The 23419-nt window shown below is 47.8% G+C and overlaps 1 protein-coding gene across 9 annotated transcripts in view; it reads right to left on the bottom strand.

Moving 5' to 3' along the window:
- LOC116945579 (signal peptide, CUB and EGF-like domain-containing protein 2) overlaps positions 1-23419 on the bottom strand; it is a 179319-nt gene that overhangs the window by 37026 nt on the left and 118874 nt on the right. For all 9 annotated transcript variants that reach the window (XM_032960015.2, XM_032960017.2, XM_032960016.2 and 6 more), the window contains 3 exons: positions 14729-14845; positions 13126-13248; positions 9347-9463 (listed from right to left, as the gene is read on the bottom strand). In XM_032960015.2, coding sequence (XP_032815906.1) covers positions 9347-9463; positions 13126-13248; positions 14729-14845 — 357 coding nt within the window. The remainder of the gene's footprint in view (positions 1-9346; positions 9464-13125; positions 13249-14728; positions 14846-23419) is intronic.

The following is a 23419-nucleotide window of genomic DNA, read 5'->3' as shown; positions in this document are numbered from 1 at the left end:
GTCGTTTGATATTTCCATTCGCAAAGGGAAGCCGTATCGGTTTCAGAAAAAAAAAGATCATTAAGGAGCTCCCAGAGAAATGTGGATTTAATTTTGCCCTATATGCATTTTATTGTTCGTCCTAATTCAACTGGACCATGCGAGTTAACCGTTAACCCTTTGGCTGATGGAATATTCGAGGAAATTACACCGGATTAGCGGAGCCCCTTTGGGACGAGTTCACGTTTCACTCTCGTGAAAGCCGTTGCATAGATGACGGAAATCATCGGTGAAGGAGCTGCAATCACGGATGGATCCAGGAGCTTTCTTGAGTGGCGGAGGGCGGCGGTGGGAGGGAGCGTTTGGGGGGGGGGGGCAGACCGAGCCGTAAGTGGGGAGATTGTCGTGGTGCTCGGGCAGTAAAGAGAGACGGAGCTTTGTGGGAGAATCACCAAATTTTTTACGAAGCATCAAGGGGCTTAGTGACAGCCCAGTGGCAAGCCCCAATTTGACAATCATTTACTTGCCAGTGTTTGGTTCCTTTAAAGGGATACTGTGCCCCAGAGTAGGTCTGGAAAACGTGGCTATAAATAGGCATTACCATATCCTGAGCAGACGTCTCTATTTAAAAAAAAGATCACGTTGAATTAAAATTTGCACTTAATAGCTTATTAAATGGGAATGGGGGCGGTGGTGCATTGGTGCGTGCACTTTGCTATGAAGCTAGTTATTGGGAGTTTTATTCCTGGACGTGGTTAACATCGTTGGTGAGTGATACGTGAACCATTCCTGCCCCCCCCCACCTCCACCACACTGCAACAAACCAGAATGGTGAGGTTTAGTAAAAAAAATACTGCCACGACCTACGGAGAGAACTTCATCACACAGTGGGTTGATAAGGTAAAGGTGCAACCCTGAAATTGCTTGCTCACACCAATGCTGGCAGAAGGTTATGCCATTAGAGGGAGCTCTAGAAAGCCCCTCTAGAGGGCATTTGTAATTTTCATTTTCTTCACCCACCGAGCATTACCCCCATACATGGCTCAGTGTTGGCACCGGAGAGACGTGCGCGCGCACATCTAAGGGCGACGTCCCGTGCGCTTCGACGCGCTGGCACTGCGTCCCCACCTTCCTCCACGACAATCGGGCCACAGCCGCTGAGAGCTACTGGCGGCACAGCAGCGGCGGCACAGCAGCGGCGGCACAGCAGCGGCGGCACAACAGAGGCGGTACAACAGAGGCGGCACAGCAGAGGCGGCACAACAGAGGCGGCACAGCAGCGGCGGCACAACAGAGGCGGCACAACAGAGGCGGCACAGCAGAGGCGGCACAGCAGCGGCACGGCACAGCAGCGGCACGGCACACCAATCAGAGCCGGCCAGAGCGGGCGGCGGGTGGCAATTAAAATGGAGCCAAGCAAAACGAAAAGGGCACTTGATTTTAAAAATAAAAAAGGCCCCGATTCGTCCGTGGCCGTCGTCGCGTTCACGCTACATTCCACCCGGGCACCGCTTTCCAGCAAATATATCTGCCAAGCATGTCAAGCTGTCAACGCCGGCTGCAGACACAGGGAGGCTTTTTGATATTTTTACCGGCTCCCTTTGATTGGGTTTAATGTTCTTTGCGGGGACTCAATTATTGTGTGGGTCCGTAAAGGTAGGTTTTTTTTTCTTTTTTGCGTGTGTGTTTAAACGTCGCAGACGATCGACGCTGCAATTGAGAAGAGGGCGGGGGGGGGGGGGGGAGAGAATGGACGCGACAAAATGTCTGTTATGCCACCCCGAGCTGATTTTTATTATTATTATATATATAAGTTTCCAAATGTTAGAATTCAGCAAGAGTTAAGCAAAAGCTGGAATGCCAGGTTTTGCTTAACTAAAGCCAACAAATGAAGAGAAATGAGGGCCCTGAAACGACTTGGAACACTTCTGACACCTGCTCAAATAATTTCGTCTCCACGCGACATTCACGACTCGAAGCTGCACAAAAGGCGCGGCGCCGCGATTTGATTTCAAAAAACAAGTTTTTAAATTGAACAGAACAGTTCCAACTTCTGTTGACCCGTTTTTCCCGGTAAGGTGGAAGGGGAAACATTTTTGGGAATTTTTTTTCTCTTTCTGGGCCATAAAAAAGCAGCGGGGTGTCCAGAGGAGGGGTGGGGGGACAGGGAGGTGGGGGCTGCCCTGAGGTGAGGGGGGTGCAGGAGAGACAAGGGGGGCCGGGGGGGCTGGTGGGAGGGGGGTCCGCCGAGGTTATAATGTGACAAGGGTGTTTAAGCATAAGCCACCGCTAAGTACATGCACGCAAACATAAATCAGCGAGATCAGAGAGCTCAGTTTGTTCCGCTCAGTGGCCGTAAGTCACTTTCAATTTGCCTCAGACATTATTCGGCACCAAATTAATCCACATTAAGGCTGCCGGGCGCTGCGTCAGGAAGAAGAAAACCCACTCCCACTCCTCAGTGCTCGAGAGGATTTCTTGCTGGGAACCTTTTCGCGATCGCTGTCCGTGGAGCTTTTGGGAATTAGAAGCGCGGCGTTCAGCGCGCAGCTAATGGAGATTAATCGTCAATTAGGCTGCTTCGTCCGAGCTCTTTGTGTCGCGAGAGCGCCAAATTAAGGGACGTTCAGACACCATCGGAGAAAGGATCGGACGGATGGAGGGGTGATGGCGGCGGGGGGGGGGCGCTACGGATGAAGTGGACAGAGCGGCATTATCCTCACCAAAGCTTCCATGTGAATGAAGAATTTTCGCTTTATTATTGCCGCTTATACCCTGTGAATCGTCAACAAAAGCTGACGCATTTAAGCGCGCGGTGGGGGGGGGCAGGGGAGCTGGAAAAAAAATCCGTCGACCTCAACAGGGCGAGCATTTATAGAAATACACTACGTCAAATACTGCCAGAATGCCGCAGAGGATTTCAAAAGAGTAAATCAAAGGTACATTAAGTTTGAAACTGCCACGGGGCTCGCACATATATCAGGCCCGATGTTAAACACAACGCTTCCAGGCACGCAACCACAGCGGGCATTTCACTGCCCTCCTTGTTAAGCAAACCTTCCTATCTCGCGTACAAAATATACATACATCGTTCCTACTCGTATGAAAACAGTCGGAAATCCTGTTTTGTTTGCAGATAAGAAAATGTTATCGGTGGACATACTCAGGCCTTCCAGAGTTATTTTGTCAAAAAAAAAGAAAGGGACTAGCTACGCTTTGGCAAGGTCGGCCGTAAGCAGCGTTGGCTCCTGCCGTCACAATTCCGCACAAAGTCAACGTTGTTGCCGCGAGGGGAAGATCATTCGCGTGCACTTTGTCTGGCAGAAAAATTAAAAAAAAAGAGTCTTTAGTGCAAAGCATACGATCCACTGAGAAAATGTGCGTCTAACGGTTAAGAAAATAACCAAATACGTTTTGATTCTTTAACTATATCCTTTCAACATCTATAACTTTTTTTTTGCCAGTGGCCTAGAATTGAATTCCCTTAGGCTTTCGTGACCAATATCATTCATAATAGAGTTTTTTTGGGGGTTAGATCGCGTAAATATATAAATGTGTTGTTAAACCCGCCACCACCCGACACAGCCAACTCGTAAGGGTTGTCACGTAAACAGAACGTGCCAATTCGTCACTGGTACAGCACACCGGTTATATGTTGGAGAGCCAAGCCACAACATTTACAGTAATTACAACTGGCGAAACGTCGTACTCAGATTGTAAATGTTGTGGCTTGGCTCTCCAACACACAATCGGTGTGCTGTACTAGTGACGAATTGGCCACGTTCTGCTTACGTGACAACCCTTACTAGTTTGGCTGTGTCGGGTGGTGGCGGGTTTAACGACACTTTTATATATTTACGCGATCTAACCCAAAAAAAAACTCTATTATGAATTGAATTTTCCACTAATAATGCATTTGCTGAAACGTATTAAGAGCACTCAGAATTCAGTTGACATACTGGAAAGTGATTAACGTAATCTTGATTTGAAGCTTTCGTGACTGCAGGAATCCACACTCTTTGGTTCTTTCGGTAAAGTCACGTGGGTAGAAAATAAAATAAAACAAATCACGACGTTTCGATCGCAACACAAGCAATCGTCATCAGGTGGGACAACTACAGCAAGAACGAACTGCTGAAGTAGGCGAGAGAGAGAGCTGCCGTGGCACGAGGTTACAGAAACTACTTGCCCTAGTTGTCACACCTGATGACGATTGCTTGTGTGGCGATCGAAGCGTCGTTATTTGTTTCATTTTATTTCTAACTACGTAACTTTACCGAAAAAAACAAGAGTATGAATAACATAAATTCATACTATATATGATCCTAAGTTGTACCGTTACGAACATTGACACGTTTAAGATTGTTCGCAGATTGAGGTCCCTGGATGGCACACAAGCTGACACTGCTGAGATCCTGAGCTCAAGATATGGGTGAAAGGTTGAAATTAATTTGGGGGTTTTCAATGTATTGAATCGATCGTCCTTGCCTGGTCAAAATTTCTGTTTTAACCTAATTTGTCTCAATCCCCCAATTTACAATATTACTGTAATATGACAAAATATGTAGCACGCCAATCGTGGTTTTGTATTATTGGTTGTTGTAACGTTCTTACCCGCCCCGACTAGACATCTGCGAAAAAAGAGCATTACAGCGCATCGGATTCTTCCAGTATAAATAATTATTCTGATTCTGAAAATACAGTCTGGTAGCAGAGTGTGTAGGAAAGTGCATCCCCTCCGTACTGTGAGATTTCCGAATGGATTTGTTGTTTCGCGACGCGGATGCCAATAAGCGTACCCGAAAAATAACCAGAAGCAGGACCAAAAACATTTTTGCTTGAGGTCTTGCACCCAACTGATGGTTTCACTTGCGTTTATGTTCAGGTATTGGCCCATTCATGCACATTTGGCCAAAAAATGCAAGCGTGAACCCTTTGATGCCACTAACAATTAAGGGCCTCTCAAAACATCAACATATATCAATATCTGATCTTAAGCTTACGTTACGTGCAATGCGTGACTCGTGGAAATATTTAATAGTTATTCTTCAAACCAAAAAGTGGCCAACAACAACCGGCACCGTTCAAGGTGTAATCGTGGAGAGTTAGTAAGCATCTTGCATTATGCGCGGTTGTAAGACCTTGGGAAAAGAGACGACGGTTATACGCGCATTTAAACTATTATTCAAACTATTTCTTACTTTACCAGGGTAAGGGCCACTGAGCGATATAGCTCTTTTTTAGAAATGACCTGGCCACAAATGATAGCTCAGCAAAGTGGCTTATCATGTGGACATTCATAGCAGTCAAATACTCCAAAAAGCATTCATAATAAACTCTAAAAGCATGTTTCTAAATGTGGAGGGAAAAACCAGAGGACCGGGAGAAAAATCCACGCGACCACGTGGAGAGAAACATGCAAACTCCAAATATACAGCAGGCTTCAGGGTCGGGATTGAACCCACGACTCCCTGCATACCGGGCGAGGGCGTTAACATCTGGCCACCGCGGCACCCCCTTGTATGTGAACAGGGCAGACGGGGGCAAGGGAAAACCCCGGTTGCACGTTCACCGTGGACGTGTGGCAAGAAACAAGCGCGGCACTGTCGCCATAGTAGCAACACGTTGGACCCCTTAACACCGAAGCCATTCACACGTCTTTCCAAGAAACCATCTTCAATCGAACCTTTCTGGACAAGAACAACATCCCCTTAAGCTGAATTTCTCTCTCTCTCTCTCGCTCGCTTCCCCACCACCCTACCCCGTCACACCCCATAACCCCCTTACTTCCCCAGCCTCCTTTCTTGCAAAGGGTTCTTTATCGAGTGAGCAGGGACGGAGGTAGATTTAAAATAAACACGTCACTTGTCCACAACCGCTGCGTTGCTGCCGCCGAATTTGGTAGCCTTGGTCGCATCGTCGAACTGAGAGCATGCCCAACGTTCACGAAGCCTTTAATTTTGCTTATTTATTAAACTATTGGACCTACAAAATCCCCATTGAGATGGAGACGTCTCGTTAACAAAGCATGTCCAGGGTCCCACGTGTGACACAGAGCAAACAAAGAGAAATATCCCCCGTAAAGCCTTCAATAGACTGTTGGGGCAAGTGCTGTTCGCGAGCAGCACCGATGTTGACTGGCGCGGCACACGACCGTCTTTATCTCCCGAGTGTCGATGTTGACACAACGCATCAGGTATTCAATTAAGGCTGAGTCGGCCAACGGGAAGCCCAGGACCAGTTCAGAGAATTGTCAATGGTGTTGGTGGCTGTGAGTGGGAATCGAACTCGGGTCGCCGGGTTGGTAGAGCAGCGCAACGCTAACCGCTCTGCCGTCACTTCACACAAAGCGAACAAAGACAAAGATCCCCCATATAGCCTTAACAGACTATTGGGGCAAGTGCTGTTAGCGAGCACCTATTAAGGCCGCCACGGCCCACAAGGGGGGTGGGTGGCCAGCACCATGCCCGGCCGCCTTTGTCTCCCCAGTGGTGATGTTTACACATCGCACCAGGTACTCATATTGAGGCTGAGTCGACCTAGGGGAGGCCCAGGACCGATTCAGATAATCGTCACCGGTGTTGGCTGTGAGTGGGAATCGAACTCGGGTCGCCGGGTTCGTAGCGCAGCGTAGCGCTAACCGCTACACCACCGCTCCCCACAAAGCAAATATGACACGTACACACAAACATTTTAGAATGTACGACTTGCACAGGGGTTACAATTTAAAAAAAAAGTCAAATACATTCACGCAGCGTCAAGCACAGGAACCTGGCTACCGAGGTAGCTCTATGAACATCGCACCACAGTGGGACACACACACACACGTGTGGTGCACACTGCCCCATAATTCAAAGAGGTGCTTGCGTTGTAACTGGGCCTCCCCTAGGTCGAGGTGTCCGAACTTCGTTTGTTATTTCGTCTTTTTTCTTTGTTTTGTTGCTGCTGCTACTGTGCTCAAGCATCACCACGGATCTCCCGTGGTAAAATATCGGGGTCATCATCATCATCTGCGTAACAAATCAAACAAACTCAAACTTTCCCATCGCGTTCGCTGACGGAGACTTTACGCAGCGCTCGGCAGCAGATAACGCCCGGAGCCGCAGACCTGCGACGGGGACTCGCCATCTGGCAACGCAGCGTGGCATCAAAGCGCATCTTGGATTCTTCCCGGGGCGAGCCGAAGTGACGTGAGGCCGAACCAACCCACGGTCGCGTCCGATGGAAGTGACTCAGGGGATGCTAATCCTGACCCTACACCCACCCAACCCTTGCCCCGTGCGGTGATGCTCGGCACAGACAGGTTTTTTTTTTTATTATACGCGGCTCGCCGTTGTGACGCAACCAGAATCAGAATCTTCGTTTGAAACCGGAGGAAGGAATCCGATGAGCTGTGAAGCTCTTTCTAACAGATTGTTCAGCGGAGGCGGGTCAGCAAAGTTAGAACAAGAAACAATACAAAAAAAACGATAGGAGTGCAAATTAGAGAAAAGGTAAATATAAATAAAAATGAAAGTATAGAAGTACAAATTTCACAAGACATTCCTGACGATTTTTCGACACTAATTGCAAGGCAGCAAAACGAGACCGAAAACAGTCCCAGATCACACGAAGTCAACACACAGTCCCTCAATAAAATTGCACTTTAACATTCAATTGGACATCTGTGAAAAAGAGCTTGATAGCTCATCAGATTCCTCCAGTATAAATAACCTGATTCTGAAGGCGATTTGAGTATGGCCAAGAAGTGTGTTAATAGCTATGTGGCAGCAATGCAGAAGGTGGATGTATACCATACGAAGTATGGATATACATCATACGAAGTATGGATATACATACTTCGTATGCAGAAGGTGGATTAGCACGGTTGGCTACGCGAGGTGCGAAATACGTTCAATATACATGCATAAAACAAGCGTGATGTCAGCATGTGTTGCTTATAACATGAATGTGGTTATATAAGATGTGCTTCTATCCAGCATCTCATGTATTCTTACATACCTTGAGAGTCTTGGCCGCAAATAAACCTCTTTATATTTCTCTGTAACTCGATTGTCACTTAATTGCCTTCGGCCGCTTTATACACGTCCAGGTCAGAGGTCGCCAAATGAGAAGTTAGGAAAAAGGCTAAGCCTCACTTAATGGAAATTGAAACTACAGAGTCTTTATATTGGTAAAAGGCGGCATCCCTGGCAATCGTCGATTTTTACCACGTATGCATCATCGTTATTGATTCGCTTACCAAAACAATATTTTTTTTAGTCACCGCATTACGAAATTCGATTTCTTCAAGTGGAGATCGAGCTGGAGAAAAAGTTTTGAACGACACTCAATCACCCCCGGCATTGCATCAGAGTCCAACGCGTTTATCCCTTTGCCGATAGTGCGGCATTTGCCAGCGATGCCCCGTGCTCTTTGCAGCCTGCAGAGTGGCGAGTGCGCCGCAGAGACTGGCTGTAAATCTGCGGCACTTATCGCTGCGAGTTGTCGGCCCCGTTGTTTACATTCACGGTGAAATGAATAAACCAGACGGAGCTAAGGGGGTGCGCGTTCGGCTGCTGCCGATGGGACGCGGACCCATGGGGTGTCCAGTGATAACTGTATCTCTCTGCTCAAGGGCAAGGACAGGAGGGCAAAAGTTAGGGTGAGGTTTACGTTAGGACCGTAGCGTTGGGGAGGATGGGGGGGGGGAAGCAAAGAATGAGGGTAAACGCAGTGGAAATGGCAGTAACTTCGCTTTCGGTTAAAGGATGATGCAATGTGATGCACGGCCCTTTGTCAATCCACTGCTCGATGAAGCTGTCCCTATGGCTTTCACTGCTCTTTGGGGTTGTTTGACCGTACCTCACCACGCTGGTCAGTGTGTGGATCGGTGTAGGGGGGAGCCCAGAACCGCTTGAGATGACGCTCGTGACTGATGGGAGTGATGACATCAACTCGCGTGCACCTACCTTGATGGAATGTTTTACCGCACGATCGTGAGAGAGACGGCGGTGGTTTAGGGAGCCCTTCATCCAGCAGTTGATAGACAATTGCTGATTTAAGGAACTTCATGAACTGAACCGAATGTTCAGTTCCTGAAGAAGCTCCCAGCACGTGGAACAAATCGACTTCACACATCGTCGTTGAACAACGCGCGATACAACCTGAACAAGCTTCGGAGAACGATACAGCACAGTAGAGAAATCCTGTGCAGTGGTATCACTGATGACGGTGATGCTGGTGTGTCTAGTTTGTTGTCCTTCCCCCGCACCTCTGATGAGCACGGTTGGCTACGTACGGTGCGAAAGGAGTTCAACACACATACATGTATGACGATGAATGGTAAGGTGACGGTAAGAGCGAGGGCGATGGGGAAAGAGCTCACCGGACGTGTAGTGAGCCTTGGCCTGGCACGTAAGGGCACAGCTTTCTTGGCCGCCAGTCTTCCCGCAGCTCAGAATGGCCTTGGCTGGCGTTTTTGTCGGCAAACACCGCTGGGCCTCTACCCGGCAAACACAAGCCCAGAGGCACCAAACATTCACATTCATCGTGCACAGCTCTCCACTTAACGACAACAATAACAACAACAACAACACCGCCACCAGTGACAACAACCGCAGCAACGACTTGACAGTGGTCGTGGCCATGAGGCTTGGGCGGGTGTCGGCAACGTGCGGCTCCGGATCCGCACGTGGCCCTTTAAGGGACCGCTCCCCGTGACGTTATTTATTAAGGGACCACCACCGTCTCCTATTCACACCGCATCGCGGCTCTGGAAATATTGAGTTTTTTGTTTACCGAATTCGAAACAAAATTGGCTCTTCGTGTTATTTTGATTGTCGACCCCTGGGCTTGCGTCAGGCCACTGAGCCGGCATCAAAGACTACAACGAGGTTTCTCGCACCTCCTGCACGTCTGCTTCCATCAGGAATTCGTATTTGTTTCGCCTAGGAAAAAATATTCTGGAATTATTGGTTCCCCTTCCAAATATTTGAACCGCGTACTTTTTCTACGAAAAAATAAATATATGTATAGTCTGGAAGGCCAATAGGCTGATGGACTAAAAACATATATTTCAGTAATAGGTTTTTACCCTTTTAGCTGGCACAAAATCTGACACCTTTATACAAGGGATCATGTTTGCAATAACCACAACACAAGCAGTCAAAAATGCAAACAAAAAATAAACTCTGATAAAAACCTATTACTATATCTTGTTACTGGCAAAGGAGGTCTCATAATGTAAAGGCTTACCCCGAGCTCTCAATACTCTGATAGTGCGCTGTTTTTGAGTTGTACGCCTTATGGTGTCATCTGGTTCAACACCAGTGGAGACTAGGCTCTAAGAAAAGCTGTCTCGGGTGTGGACCAATCAAATTCAAGGACAGTGCATATCATTATCAGAGTTGTTTCTTTTTGTTTGCATTTTTGACTGCTTGTGTTGTGGTTATAGCAAACATGATCCCTTGTATTCTTAGCTCTTTCGGTAAAGTCACGTTGAAGGGAAACAATAAAATATATGTAAAACAATACAAATTCTCACGACGTTTCGACCATAACACAAACGGTCGTCATCAGGTGTTATGGTCGAAACGTCGTGAGAATTTTTATTGTTTTATATATATTTTATTATTTTATTGTTTCCCTTCAACGTGACTTTACCGAAAGAGCTAAGAATATGAATTACTGTAGTCACGAAATCTTTAAATCTAAATTTATGATCCCTCGTATAAAGGTGTCAGTTTTTGTGCCAGCTGAAAGGGTAAAAAACCTATTACTATATCTTGTTACTGGCAAAGGAGGTCTCATAACATATATTTCGTTTTTATTGGGAATGAAATATTTACACTTTGATTAACCTCGGTTTTCAATTGTAGATGGTAGATGGACTCACTTCAGCCACCAACGACCGAAAGAAACACAACCAATCAAAATTCATTTTATTTTCAATTCCAGCTGTGAGCATTAAAGATCCGTTTGTTTAGACACGTGAAAAGCATATCTTTGTAGGTCGTTAAAATGCGTGCCCGTAGTTTTCCTAAAGAGGTCTCCTGAAGAAGTGACATCATTGATATTTATTTTTGAGACAAGACGTGATGTAACATAACTTGCTGTGAGACGCCACAGCATATAGGGCACTATATAAAAAAAAAATGTATTCTACTATCATCTTCCAGGACCATTCTTTCGACACAGGGTAATACCCTGCTATCTGCGAGCACGTCCGAATGGGAATATTCGTAATTTCTCACATGTACGCCAACAGCAGGATTATAATGGGAACAAATGCTTTGTTTAAGCAACAGCTGCACATTTAACGTTCAAACCGACGTGCGACGGGAAACTGACGAATCTAAAATAAAACTCTGAATCCAACGCTTTATCTTTGCACGTGCTGACGTCTTTGCTTGCAACACGCCACCACTCGGGCCAAGCTACAACAACAAAAAACTTTGCAGAAATTGCTCCTTTCTCGAAAATATTAAAAAGCCCACGAGCGTCACGAGAGGCCAGATGGAAGCGTTCCACGTGATTTTCTACGGTTTAAGTGCAATCCTTAAACCATTTCTACGGGGGCTCATAGCATATTTATAGTCATAGTTTGCTATCCGAGGCAGATACGTTTTTGAAGACGTGTGTTCAACAGAGAGCAGGACCGTCGAGCAGATGCACGATTAAAATTCGGGAGGGGGGGGGGGGTGTTCGGGAGGAGCTAAAGCTGTTCGTGAGCTCGTGCAGGGTCCGCAACATCAGCATCAGCGGTGTTCACACACCTTTACCTACAGGGTAAGCCACCGCAGAACGTCCTGTGTACAAATAACGCTGGAAAAGGTGAAACTACGCGCTGCATATATATTCTATTGCTTTTGTTTAGCACTCAAAGCGAGCCCGATACAAAGTGCCGATCACCGAACGGAGGGGGGGGGGGGGGCAGAATATTGAGCGATCTGCAGCCCCCCCCCCCCGAGTTGGACACGGCAGGGTTCAGTGAAGGGGCGAGAACTGGGGGCTCACTGCTGCCCTGCCCAGGTGGGGATCACATGAGCGGGGACTTGGAGCTTTACATAGGGAGGGCAAAAGGGTAAGGGGGGGGGGGGGAGATAATGAACATACCGGGAGAAAAGCAATGGACAGAGGGGAGGGAAGAGGGGAACCGGGGGTGGGGGTGAAGCTATTTGAAACAATTTTTTGTTATTTTACCAGGCAAGACACCACTAAGTAATGTAGCTCTTTTTGAGAAGTGACCTGGCCATCGCACAAATGATAGCCCAAGTGGCTTCTTCACGTGGACATTAATAGCAGCGGAATACTCTCAATGCGTGTTGCTTTTAAATATGGAAGGAAAAAACCGGTGGGCCCAGAGAAAGGTCCACGGGACTACGGGGAGATCGTGCAAATGCCAAATATACAGCAGCAGGCGTCAGGGTCGGGATCGAACCCACAATCTCCTGTATACCGGGCGAGGTGGTTAACGTCTCACCACCGTAGCTACCTGTGGTTAATCTGAATTTCCAAGTTTGTGGGTTGATGGATCTCACTCTGGTCACTAAATGCCTGCAAGAAAACAAACCGTTATATTAAATCTGCTTACGCACTTAATTTAGCTGCATTTCAGCCATGTCGTGTGTGAAATGTTATTCCCAGTGGCAGTTTGAGTGGGAAAGTGTATCCCTCCCACTTTGTGAACCGGAGCGGCATTGCAGGGATGCAAGAAGTAGCTCTGTGATATCTGCTTTTGTGGGCCATTCTCGAACATGCCTAGCTGCGCTGCCCTGTAATTTAATTTGGGCTCTAAAAGGTCTCACTCTACGTGCATCCCTTTTGTCAATCTACTGCTGGAGAGTGTTGTTAGTGCTGCACCTATGAAGGGCGGCACGCCACGCGAGGGTGTGGGTGACCAGCACCACGCCCGGCCGCCTTTGTTTCCCCATTGGCGATGTTTACACACAACACCAGGTACTCATTTGAGACCGAGTCGGTCTAGCGAAGACCCAGCGCCGGTTCAGATAATCGTCACTAGTGCTGGTGGCCGTGAGCGGGAATTGAACTCGCTACACTACCGCTCCCCACACGTACCCGCACACACACCCACGCACGCGCGCGCACGCAAACACACGCAAACAAACACACCCGCGCACGCGCACGCACACGCGCGTCACCCACCGATGCAGTCCTTCTTGTTCCAGTGCAGCCTGTAGCCGGCCCAGCAGCGGCAATCAAAGCTGCCGGGGGCGTTGACGCACTGCTGCTGGCAGCCGCCGTTGTTGATGCTGCACTCGTCCACGTCTGTGAGACGCCCGGCACGAGAGCAACAGCCGCGCGACAAATTACTTTCATCGACCGCTCTTCTGGGAGGCTCGATGAAAGCGATTTGATTTTCTTTTTTACAGCTTTCGTTCCATTCTTTCGTTTTCTCTTGCCCCCCTCCCCGCCCCCCCCCCCTTATTTTTGCGAGCATCTTTCCAGAGAGACGCTTCGCTTGATGCTCTCGTAATTCGTTTTTTCGGAGCTTGAGCTTCAATGGTACAACAACTATAACTCCCAACCACAACTACTTGCTTATATTTTTTATTTTAAACATCTAAAGATAAGTTTATATTTTACTCACCGCATAGAATTGTCTCTATTTTTTTAATCTTCATGAGTACGAATGCGACGGCGCTTTGATTGGCAGATTTGTGCCAGAAAGGCGCCACGTGGTTAAGCAAAAGCAACTTGACTTGACATTGGCAAGTCCCATTACAAAGCGAACATTCGTGCTGAGCACCATTTTAGTTTCCCGCAGCGTGAGTTTTTCGTGAATATGGGAGTGGTGGCGCCCTAGTTAGCAGACGATGCTGTAACACCAGCAACCTGTGTTCGATTCCTGGCCAAGGCTAAGATCGGCGATCAGTGATATCTAAATCAGTGGTGGGACATGCGAATCACCAACACGCCACTGACAAGCGTGGTGAAGGTCTAAAAACCACCCTGACCGACACGGCATGGGGAGGCATTCATCTAACGTTATAGATTTTTTAATTGTTATAACATTTTCTGAGAATGAGAGATTGTACTCCATAGTACATAATTGTAACAACTTAATATTACGCTTACTATACAGCTCTCCCCTGTGTACTCGCTGTTCGAGGATTAGTGCATCGTCGTTGGATGTGATCGGGCGGAACTACGAAAACAAGATAATTTTAAACTTTAGTGGCTGCGTTGCCAGTGCTGCTCAACCATATGTCCAGACCAAAATATCTCACCACTGATAATCACTGACAGCACCTTGTAACGCAATAAGAGCATATACAGCGGTAGGCCGACGTTTCGGACTATGTCCCTTCTTCAAGCAGATTTAATTATTTATACTCAGTTCTTCAATTCCAGCCGAAAACCGTCCGGAATGCAACATCAATCTTGATTACTGTCTTTATAATTGTATTTTGGTATTTATTTCCAAATGAACATGAGCATATGATTCTAGAAATATACGGTACAAACATTTAGGTTTATTATAGACAGGTGGACTTTGTAATCTAGTTGTAGTGCCTTATGCTTACGCCAGGCCAGCATTAGCAGCATTCGGGAGAAATTTAACCCTTGCCTACAGCCGAGACTTGCACTTTAACGGCACGGCATACCGCGCAGAAATGGCAAGTTAAGAGGGACAGATGATTCGACGTCCAGCGTAGCGCCCATGCCCCCGCCGCCCTCCGTCTCATTGGCTCTCGGTCGCTTTGAAGCCCACCACGGGGCCTGGACATCGCCGGCGAGCTTTTACCTCCGCAGTGCGTGAGCGCGTAGAGCGTGTAGCCACGATCGCAGCGGCACTCGAAGCTGCCGGGGTAGTTGATGCACGTGTGATCGCACGCGCGGTCAAACGAGCACTCATCGATATCTGCGTGCAAGGGAAACACACCGGAGAAGCACAAGGGACGGGATGGGATGGTGTGTGGGTGGGGGGGAGAATGGAAATATTGCGGATGAAAATCGAAACGCGGGTAAAAAGGAATCCAACGCCGAGGATTTCCACACACCTGTGTTGTTCTACGACGGATTTCGTGAGTTGCATGCGCAAGGCAGAGGTGCATAGGTAAAGGTGAAATTGTCAACACCACTCTGGGTGGAAAGTTGCCTCTGCGAAGTGAGCTCTTAAGAGAGCAGCTCCAGAGGGTGTGTTGGCCTATTCTTCCACACTGAGCAGACGTCTTGGTCTTGGAAGAGTTTTGGAGTACCCGCACTTTACCTCACCACAAGCGACGCGCACCAGTGTTCACCACACCTCCGATTAGCACAGTTGGCTACGTGCGGTGCGACAGAAGTTCAACACGTTACGTGACATTGTTTCGACCGCCGTGCAACGATATCCAAATCGAAGCAGCGGCCTCTGCATTGCAAGTGCAGCGCGCGAACCAATCGACGGGGGGGGGGGCCCGAACGGAATTGCCTCGTGAACCACCACCGCCGCACGCTCCAAACATTCGTCGGAGGCTTTTGATACTCCACTGTGCAAGGTCTTCGCTGTGCAAGCATACAGTGCGTGCACACTCGCACGCAACGCACGCCTACTTTGCACACTCGCCTGGGAACAAAGCCCGCTGAATGTTTACAGTGACCTAGATTTTTTTTTTCTCTTACAACTTTTCAAAAAGAGCACAACGTCAGGCAGGAATTCCGCGCGAAACGGTGCCCGTGCAGAGCCACTCGAACGGGAATCCTGGGATGTCTTTTTTTTATCCGTTCACCGTGTACCCGCACGTGGCAACTGTGCATGCTGAACCACGCCGATCCCCTCCCTGTAGCATTAGAGAACGCCAGGACAAGTGCTGTTAGTGATTATCTACACAGGCTGGCACAGCATGCGAGGAGACTTTGCAGCCAGAAGCACCCCCCACCATATGTACACCCTCCCAGTGCTCCTATCCATGATAAGACTCATCAGCCATTGTCTATCCACTGCTGGATGAAGTCTCTCGGCATCATCCCCATCCCTCACGGTAAAGTGCTGCTATATTCCATCTCGTGCCTGCACAAGGACAGATGTCATTGCTTCATCTCCACAGTGGTTGTGCCCTCTCCTTTAGCTGCCCATTCCATGACGAGTCTCATCACAATAACATGAGATGCTCGTTCTAGGCCGCGTTCGCGATGACGTGCATGGTCAGAGATTGAACCCAAGTCACCGAGATTGCAGGCGCTGTTCGCGAACACCTATTAAGGTTGACACGGTGCACGACGGTGTGGTGTGGCAATCACCTGGTGGCCTTTGTATTCACGTTGCTGATGTACACGCACAGACTCAGGTACGCATTTAAGATCGAGTTGACCAAGTGGAGGTCCAGAACAAGTTATGTTACCGCTTTGCCACTGATGTTAGCCATGGCCGGGAATCAAACTCAAGTTTGCTGGGCTCGTGGTGCAGTGGGGGGGGGGGGGGTTTGAGGGAAAAAAAACACAACGAAATAAATAATGAATGAAAACGTGCATCTATTTTAAATGATTTCCAAAATGTCAACGCCGAAAATATTTTGTAAGAAATCCGCAGGGGATCTTGGCACACGGTTGCTAAATGTGGTGGTGGCGTGCCACTCTGCGGACGCTAAACCAACAACAAGGAGAGAGGGGGGGCAGCAGCAACCACGAGTCTGTCCAGGCGAGGCCCGGGGGCACCGGGCGACGAAGAGAAACGGGAGACATTGGTGGACCGGGTATGGCCGAGGGTGGCCACCCATCCTGGTTTTCTCAGAATCATCCTCTTTTCTCAGAGAGGTCACAGTCCTGGGAAATCTGTTTGTCTTGATCAGGACATTGAACGTTCAAAGTTGTGGGGTTTTTGTTTTGTTTGGTATGTGTACTTATTCCTTCTTCCCGCGATATGTTCCGGCTTCTTTTTTTTTTGCACCTCAGAGGTGGCAACCCTTGCCAGACCCGGGCCATCATCCGAGCTGCCACCTATCCTCCCTTTTCCAAGATTGCCCCTCTTATTGAGGAAGCAGCTGCTCTGTCTAATCCTTAAGTTTTCCCGGGGACCAAGCCACCGGCCGGCAAAGGTTGCGCACGGCCGGCGTTTGCCAGATGGCAGGGAACCCCATTAAAGCACTCCTCCAAATGAAGCGGTGCGCTGATTGCCAAAGCTGAACGAGTCAATTGCCTGATTTAACGTCAAGACCGTTAACCACATCGCACAAACAATTGGAAATCCTCCAAATGCAGGCGAGCGCGCGAGGCGCTGCCCAAGAGCTGTCAGCGCACCACTTTCATTCCCGCTTCACACTGTGACGTCGCTGCTCACACTATTTTCGTTTTTATTTATTTCCTTCGCCAGAGAAGTAGGAATGCGCTAATGGAGCAATGTCAGCCAGCAGAGCACTTTAACCAATCTATCTTAGAACCTGCGTAACGCCGCCGGCTCGGTGATTGGCCATCGATGCCAAATTTAGAAGCATTGTTGCCCCAACAAAAGCTGTGTCTGAATAAGACGCTGTACCACGGTTACGCCATGATGAACCGCAGCACCACCGTCACCGTCGCATGGACACTGACATCTTCACATTGTCTTCGCATTGCTTGCGACGCTACGCACGTAACTCAGTGACGGGGACCACTCGTACAACCGCACCAAGTCGAGATAAATATACAAGCCTGCAGCTATATTCTTGGTTCTTTGGGTAAAGCCACTTTACCAAAAGAACCAAGAATATGAATCACTGCAGTCACGAAAGCTCTAAATCAAAATGTAAGCCTGCAGTTACTTGCTCATGGTCACTGCTGGTGGAATGCTCTCCCCGATAGAGGGAGCTCCAAAGAGCCCCCTCGGGAGGGTCTATGGCCTACTCTTCCACGCTGGTCAGACGTCTCGGACGAGGTGCGAGCACCCAGAGGTTTTAAGGAGAATGCTGAAAACAAGCGAGGATTGAAGTAATGACAAATGAAGCACTATTACAAAGATAAATGCAAAGCTGTAAACTTATAAAGGTAAAAGCAATCATCATCAGCCTTTTCTAGATTTGAAGCTTTCGTGACTGCAAGGATCCATACTCTTTGGTTCTATTCGGTAAAGTCACGTAGGTAAAAAAATAAGACTTTACCGAATAGAACCAAAGAGTATCATCAGCCTTGACCTAGCCACTGCTGAATGCTGTTCTCCCAAAGCTGTTTCCATTACTCGTGATCTGGCAATGCAACAATCCATCTAATGCCGGCACACAAACTGGTGTATTATCTTGTGTGTTCCCTCATTTAGCAGTAATTCTGTCATTAGTCTCGACCATTTCTTCTCAAGACGTGTCTTGCCTATGTCCACCTGGTTTTGATAAGGAATGTTTTTTTGGCGATATTAATGAGATAAAAACAGGGCTGCTTGGCGAACTTGTTCATTGCTAGTACGATCCAGGGAGACAAAGGTGTGAGTATCCAACACACACATTGAGGTGGACTGGTTCACAAGGGAACCGGCGATGTGCATGCAGCGTGAGGAGAGAGACGAGGGACAGCAAGTGATGGAGATCCACGGCTGTTGATTGGGGTGACACATCATGATGATGTGGTGGTGGTAAGAGAATGAATCTCGACAACGCAGCACCACCTTCTAAGGATGCCACCTCTAAGGATGCCACAAAATAGCAGGTGGTGTCATAGGAAGAAGAATACCTCACGATCCCGCGAGTGGAGAGAACTACATTTAAATGCGCTGGCGAGAGTTGTGTTTAATTTCACAACTGCCAAGGAGTATTATCGGCGCTTCAAATTTCAGCCCTTCGCACCTGTGCTCAGAGACTGTGTAAAAACAGAAGGTCACGTGACAGATTTGATCAGTTGCCATTTGCTGGGTGACTGCAAAACTGCTCAAAAAGCCCAACGGTCAGCATTCCCCAAAAAAATAAAATACGGGAAACGATCTGGGAGCGTGTGTGTGCACTCCACATCGCTTGCCGTGTTGTGCTGCGTTGCAGAGCGGTAATTATCTGCACTTCGGAAATGTACAAAAGGGGTTGAGTGAAAAATGAGGGGGATTAGAGAAGACTCCTTTTTTTTTGGGACAGTAATCCACAGGGTCTGGTAATCTCACCATTCCCCCCCGTCCCCGCCACCAGACTATCTGGAAGACATCAGCCACCGTCTATAATTGGGTTACATCGATTTAACGGAATTCATTAATCATTTATGCCCCAAGTTGTTACTTTTCGGTGGCCAGTATTTTGAATGTTGCTTCATTAAAGATAGAGATTAAACAAACAGAAAATGACCGATATGTGATTTGTATAAGGTCATTGGAGCATCACCTGACTTTGGAGAAATAACAGCACTAAAAGAAAGTACTCAACTTTAAGTGCCTTTCGAATAACTTTTTCAAAGTAACCATATTTAGCAAATGCATAGAAGATGTATACAACATGTCTGCTAATATTAATACGTGCATTAGAAGCATTAGCAGGTTGCAAAGGCGATGTGATGTTGCCATTAATCATGATAATTAAAATAATGCCCTTTGTGTATCCAAGGAAGCCTAAATGAGTCCTGAATATATTTTTCGGGATGGTCCTGCGTTGAGAAATTTGGCCAATGCCAATAAACCAGTATCTGGTTTCGTGTGAAGATAAATTAATCAGAGATTCCTGAGAAACAAAAAAACCTCACACATACGAAGGGGGGTGGGGGGGGGGTCACACCTAAAGATCTGCACACAAAAAATAACGACTGTTGTGCTCTGCTGAAAACCTCACAACCCAAGCCTGCAATGCTTATCGTTCTCAGGCAGTATCTCATCAAATGACTAACGAGGCTCACACCTGCTTATCTTCCGAGCTCTGACGGAGCTTGAGCACTGCTAAGGCTGATTTGTCGATGGGGCGAATGTAAGATGGACGATTGGAATGCATTGGCGAAGAAACTAAGAGTAAGCAATGACTTCGAATTTTGAGTGAAAATTATGAAACTTAAGTGGGTCAATCTTTAGCAACGCAATAAATTACAAAAGATCAAATCTCAGCACTGTAATTGATAGGAAAATATCAGCCACATTCTGGCCAGTGCAGGGTAAGCCCATCATCTCTCCATGGTAAACAGAATGGACACCACCTGGTCAGTGTCACTGGTTGGGAAGTCAACAGTGTTTTTTTTCTTCTCCTGTGGATAGACTGTTCATCACCAGAGGAATGTGGAAATTTCACCAACAGCTCAGAACTACCAATCGATACGAGTGTTGTGCAGTGCATGCTGAAGCATGGCCGTGGCTTCCACGACGATCCACCGAGAGGAACACGAAAAGTCGTCAGGGGGACGGTGGAGCGGCTGTGCATTTGTCCCTGGAGCTGTGCAGCTGCGAGGGTCGGCGGATCACACGAACATCGCGAAACACCCGCGCCGTGGGCATCGAGACGCCATTCCCTGGCGTGCCAGGAGAATGTGCCACAGTAAATGTGTAACTCTGCTTGTTCCGTTTTCATGGGGATAGAGTTTTGGCCCCTAGCACGTGGGGTTAATGTTCCCCCGGCGCACCAGTTTTTCTCAATGCGTCAACACTCATTAATCGGCTGATTACACCTCCATGTATAGAGGACTCCAGAGCTTGGGGGGAGCTAGGCGATGGCTCAACATGTGGCAGCCTTTCCTATTTGTGGTTCTTACCTATGCCTCTGAGTCTCCCTCTGTCTTCGAGAGTGAGCTATTCTGTGCAGCACGTTACAAGTTGAAGTTATTATAAATGACCATTGTCCCAGTGACCTGAGTATGATTCCCAGCCATGGCCAACGTCAGTGGCGAGTGATATCTGAACTAGTCCTGGGCTCCCTCCTTCACCAACCTGCGGACCAGCGTGGTGAAGTATGGCCAAATAACCCCCATGGGCAACACAGCATAGAAAAACGTTCATAGACAAAAGGCTGTAAGTAATTTTAACAATTTAATAATGGTGTGACAACAGTTCATTTATTGATTCTTCTAGCTCATGATATGTGTATTTAACCGCACATGCAAGATTTTCTATTTTTCAATTCACATGGAAGGGATTCATGTCACCCTCTGCAGCCATTAGAGGCTGCTACATTTACGACTATTTTATTAATCAATCCGTCAAAATAATGCAGGCATAACGCCGCACCCCCGATTAGCACGGTTGGTTATGTACGGTGCGAAAGAAGTCCAACATACGTACTAATTACAGCCCTGAATAATGACAATTAATCTTGGTGCTAGTCGTTACACCCCCTATATTGTAATGGCACTGTTACCCATCAATTAATGAATTAATTGTTTCATACTTTGCTAAGGACAGGTGGGGGCTACAAAAAGATGCGCTCATTTGCACACTCGGCGTGGAATTATTTACTCATGGGGAAGAGAAAAGTACAACAGCACAAACATTTTGCCACTTTTTCCTCTCAAACCGGCTGCTGTTATTGTCAAACGTTCGATTGGGGCTGACATATTTGGAGTCGACGCAACTTGCCGAGGGTTGCTTTAGATTTGGTTCGTGTCAAATCTGATTTCTTACAATAATAACACAGAGAACACGGCCTTGGCAACTCCGAGGAAAGGCCAAAAGCAAGCCACGTGTGTTCGACCCAATCCGCTTTGCTTTTCCATGATCGGCGCCACGGCTTGCCAACTGTGTACTTAGGTACTTGAAATTTATCACTCCGCTTAAAAGACGATGCAAAGAAACGCATCGCCGCACATTTTTTTTTTATTTTCTTCCTTAAGTATGATTTGGTAATTTTTCAAACGTATCCAAATTCCCCGCGCCTAAATATGTCCGAACAAGTAGTCCACAGGCCGGCCGAAACAATCCAGATTCGGGAAAAAGTTACGGTGTTTTTTTTTACATCACCATGGACAATAATCTGCATGAGCCAAATGCCGTTCTATTAGTCAAAAAACTGCCGTCCTTAAGTCCCCTGAAGGTGCAAACGCACAGGGCTGTTTACCCGCTTGCACGTCAGGTGCTTCTCTCCTCACAACGTTGTCACCTCAAACTGGTTCAGTGCCCCGCCCCCCCCCGCTTCATGCTGCCATCTAAACTAAAGGATTTATTTGTTATTTTACCAGGTAAGGCTCTCTGTGCTATATAGGTATTTTTCAGAAGCAACCTGGCCACAAATTATAGCTAAATGAAGTGGATTACCGTGTGGAAATGTATAGCAGCCAAATATTATGAACGCACGTCGTTTCTAAATGTGGAAGCGAAAAACCTGAGGGCCCGGAGAAAAATCCACGTGACCACGGTGAGAGAGACGCGCAAACTCCAAATATACAGGTGTCAGGGTCAGGATCGAACCCGCGACCTCCTGTATACCAGGCGAGATAGTTAACATATCCTAGCCACCGTGGCGCTCTGCCTCGTGAGGCACTACGTCTTCCAAGGCATGTTTGCAAATTTACCGGGTCCCCGACTCTGGTCCAACGGCACAAATATTTGACCAAACATTCAATGGGGAGCGGGACGTAGGGGGGCAGCTTGGTAGCCATAGAAACGGTTTTGTGCGGTGTAAAGGCGAAGTTGAGAAATCGAATATGCGTCACACGTCAAGAAAATGAGTCGAGGTGACATGTTCCTGTTGCCATTTTGCAATTATTTCTTACGATAATCGTTTCATGGAAGCGGTGAGCACATTGCACGAGAGTGTTCCTGGAGTAAGCTGTAGCCAAACGGACGCACGCACCCAGCAGCTTATAGCGGCAAAGGTCATCGTCATCATCATCAACACGATCCATGGCCAGATAGCCCGCGGGTGTCCACTGCACATTTCGTCATTTGTTCCCACTTTCCTCTGCCTGGTGCCAATACGCTCGATTAGTTAGTGGCACATCTTTCTGGCACCAACCTCTTCTGTCGTCAAGCCATTTCTCTGCTAGGTCTTCCTCTCTTTCCGGTTCCTGGTAAAGGTGCAGCCTTGCAAATCGCTTGCTCATTTCACTGCTCGTGGCAGTCCCTCCACAACAGGGGAACTTAACGGAGCCCCCCGAAGAGATGATTTTTGCCTCATCTTCCACGCTGGCCAGACATCGTGGACGAACTTTGGCATGGCCTGTCCATCAATGCACCATGGCGTACCCATTTGGGCAAGGCGGGGCGTTTGAATAAACTCGCAACCATTTTTTTTTAAACTGCCGCGCAGGAAGATCGAATTGAACCGATGACCTTTTGGCACTGCAAGCTCAGCACGCTCTCCATTACCCAACAGCGGCGTGATGAAATCCGGCGACGCCGAAACGGACGCGAGCGGCGCACGCCGCAAGGTATCGATGATTCAACGATCACGAGGATCGGTCTGAACTGCGTTCGCTGCAGATGAACGGATATACGGACAAAAAAAGACAGAAGAACGTCAGACAGGGTGACGTCGACGCCAAGAGAGACAGGGAAAGGGGATGAAGGAGGCTGGCTAATTAGAGTGGGCGCATTGATCAAACCGCGGCGAGAAAAATCGATCGCGCAACAAAATCGGCGGGGAGGGGGGGAGGGAATGTACGA

The sequence above is a fragment of the Petromyzon marinus genome, chromosome 24, assembly GCF_048934315.1.
Source record: "Petromyzon marinus isolate PM22_M1 ecotype Great Lakes invasive population chromosome 24, UKy_Petmar_22M1.pri1.0, whole genome shotgun sequence".
NCBI lineage: Eukaryota > Metazoa > Chordata > Hyperoartia > Petromyzontiformes > Petromyzontidae > Petromyzon > Petromyzon marinus.
Note: the sequence above shows the minus strand (reverse complement) of the source record. Positions and strands in the feature narration are given on the sequence as shown.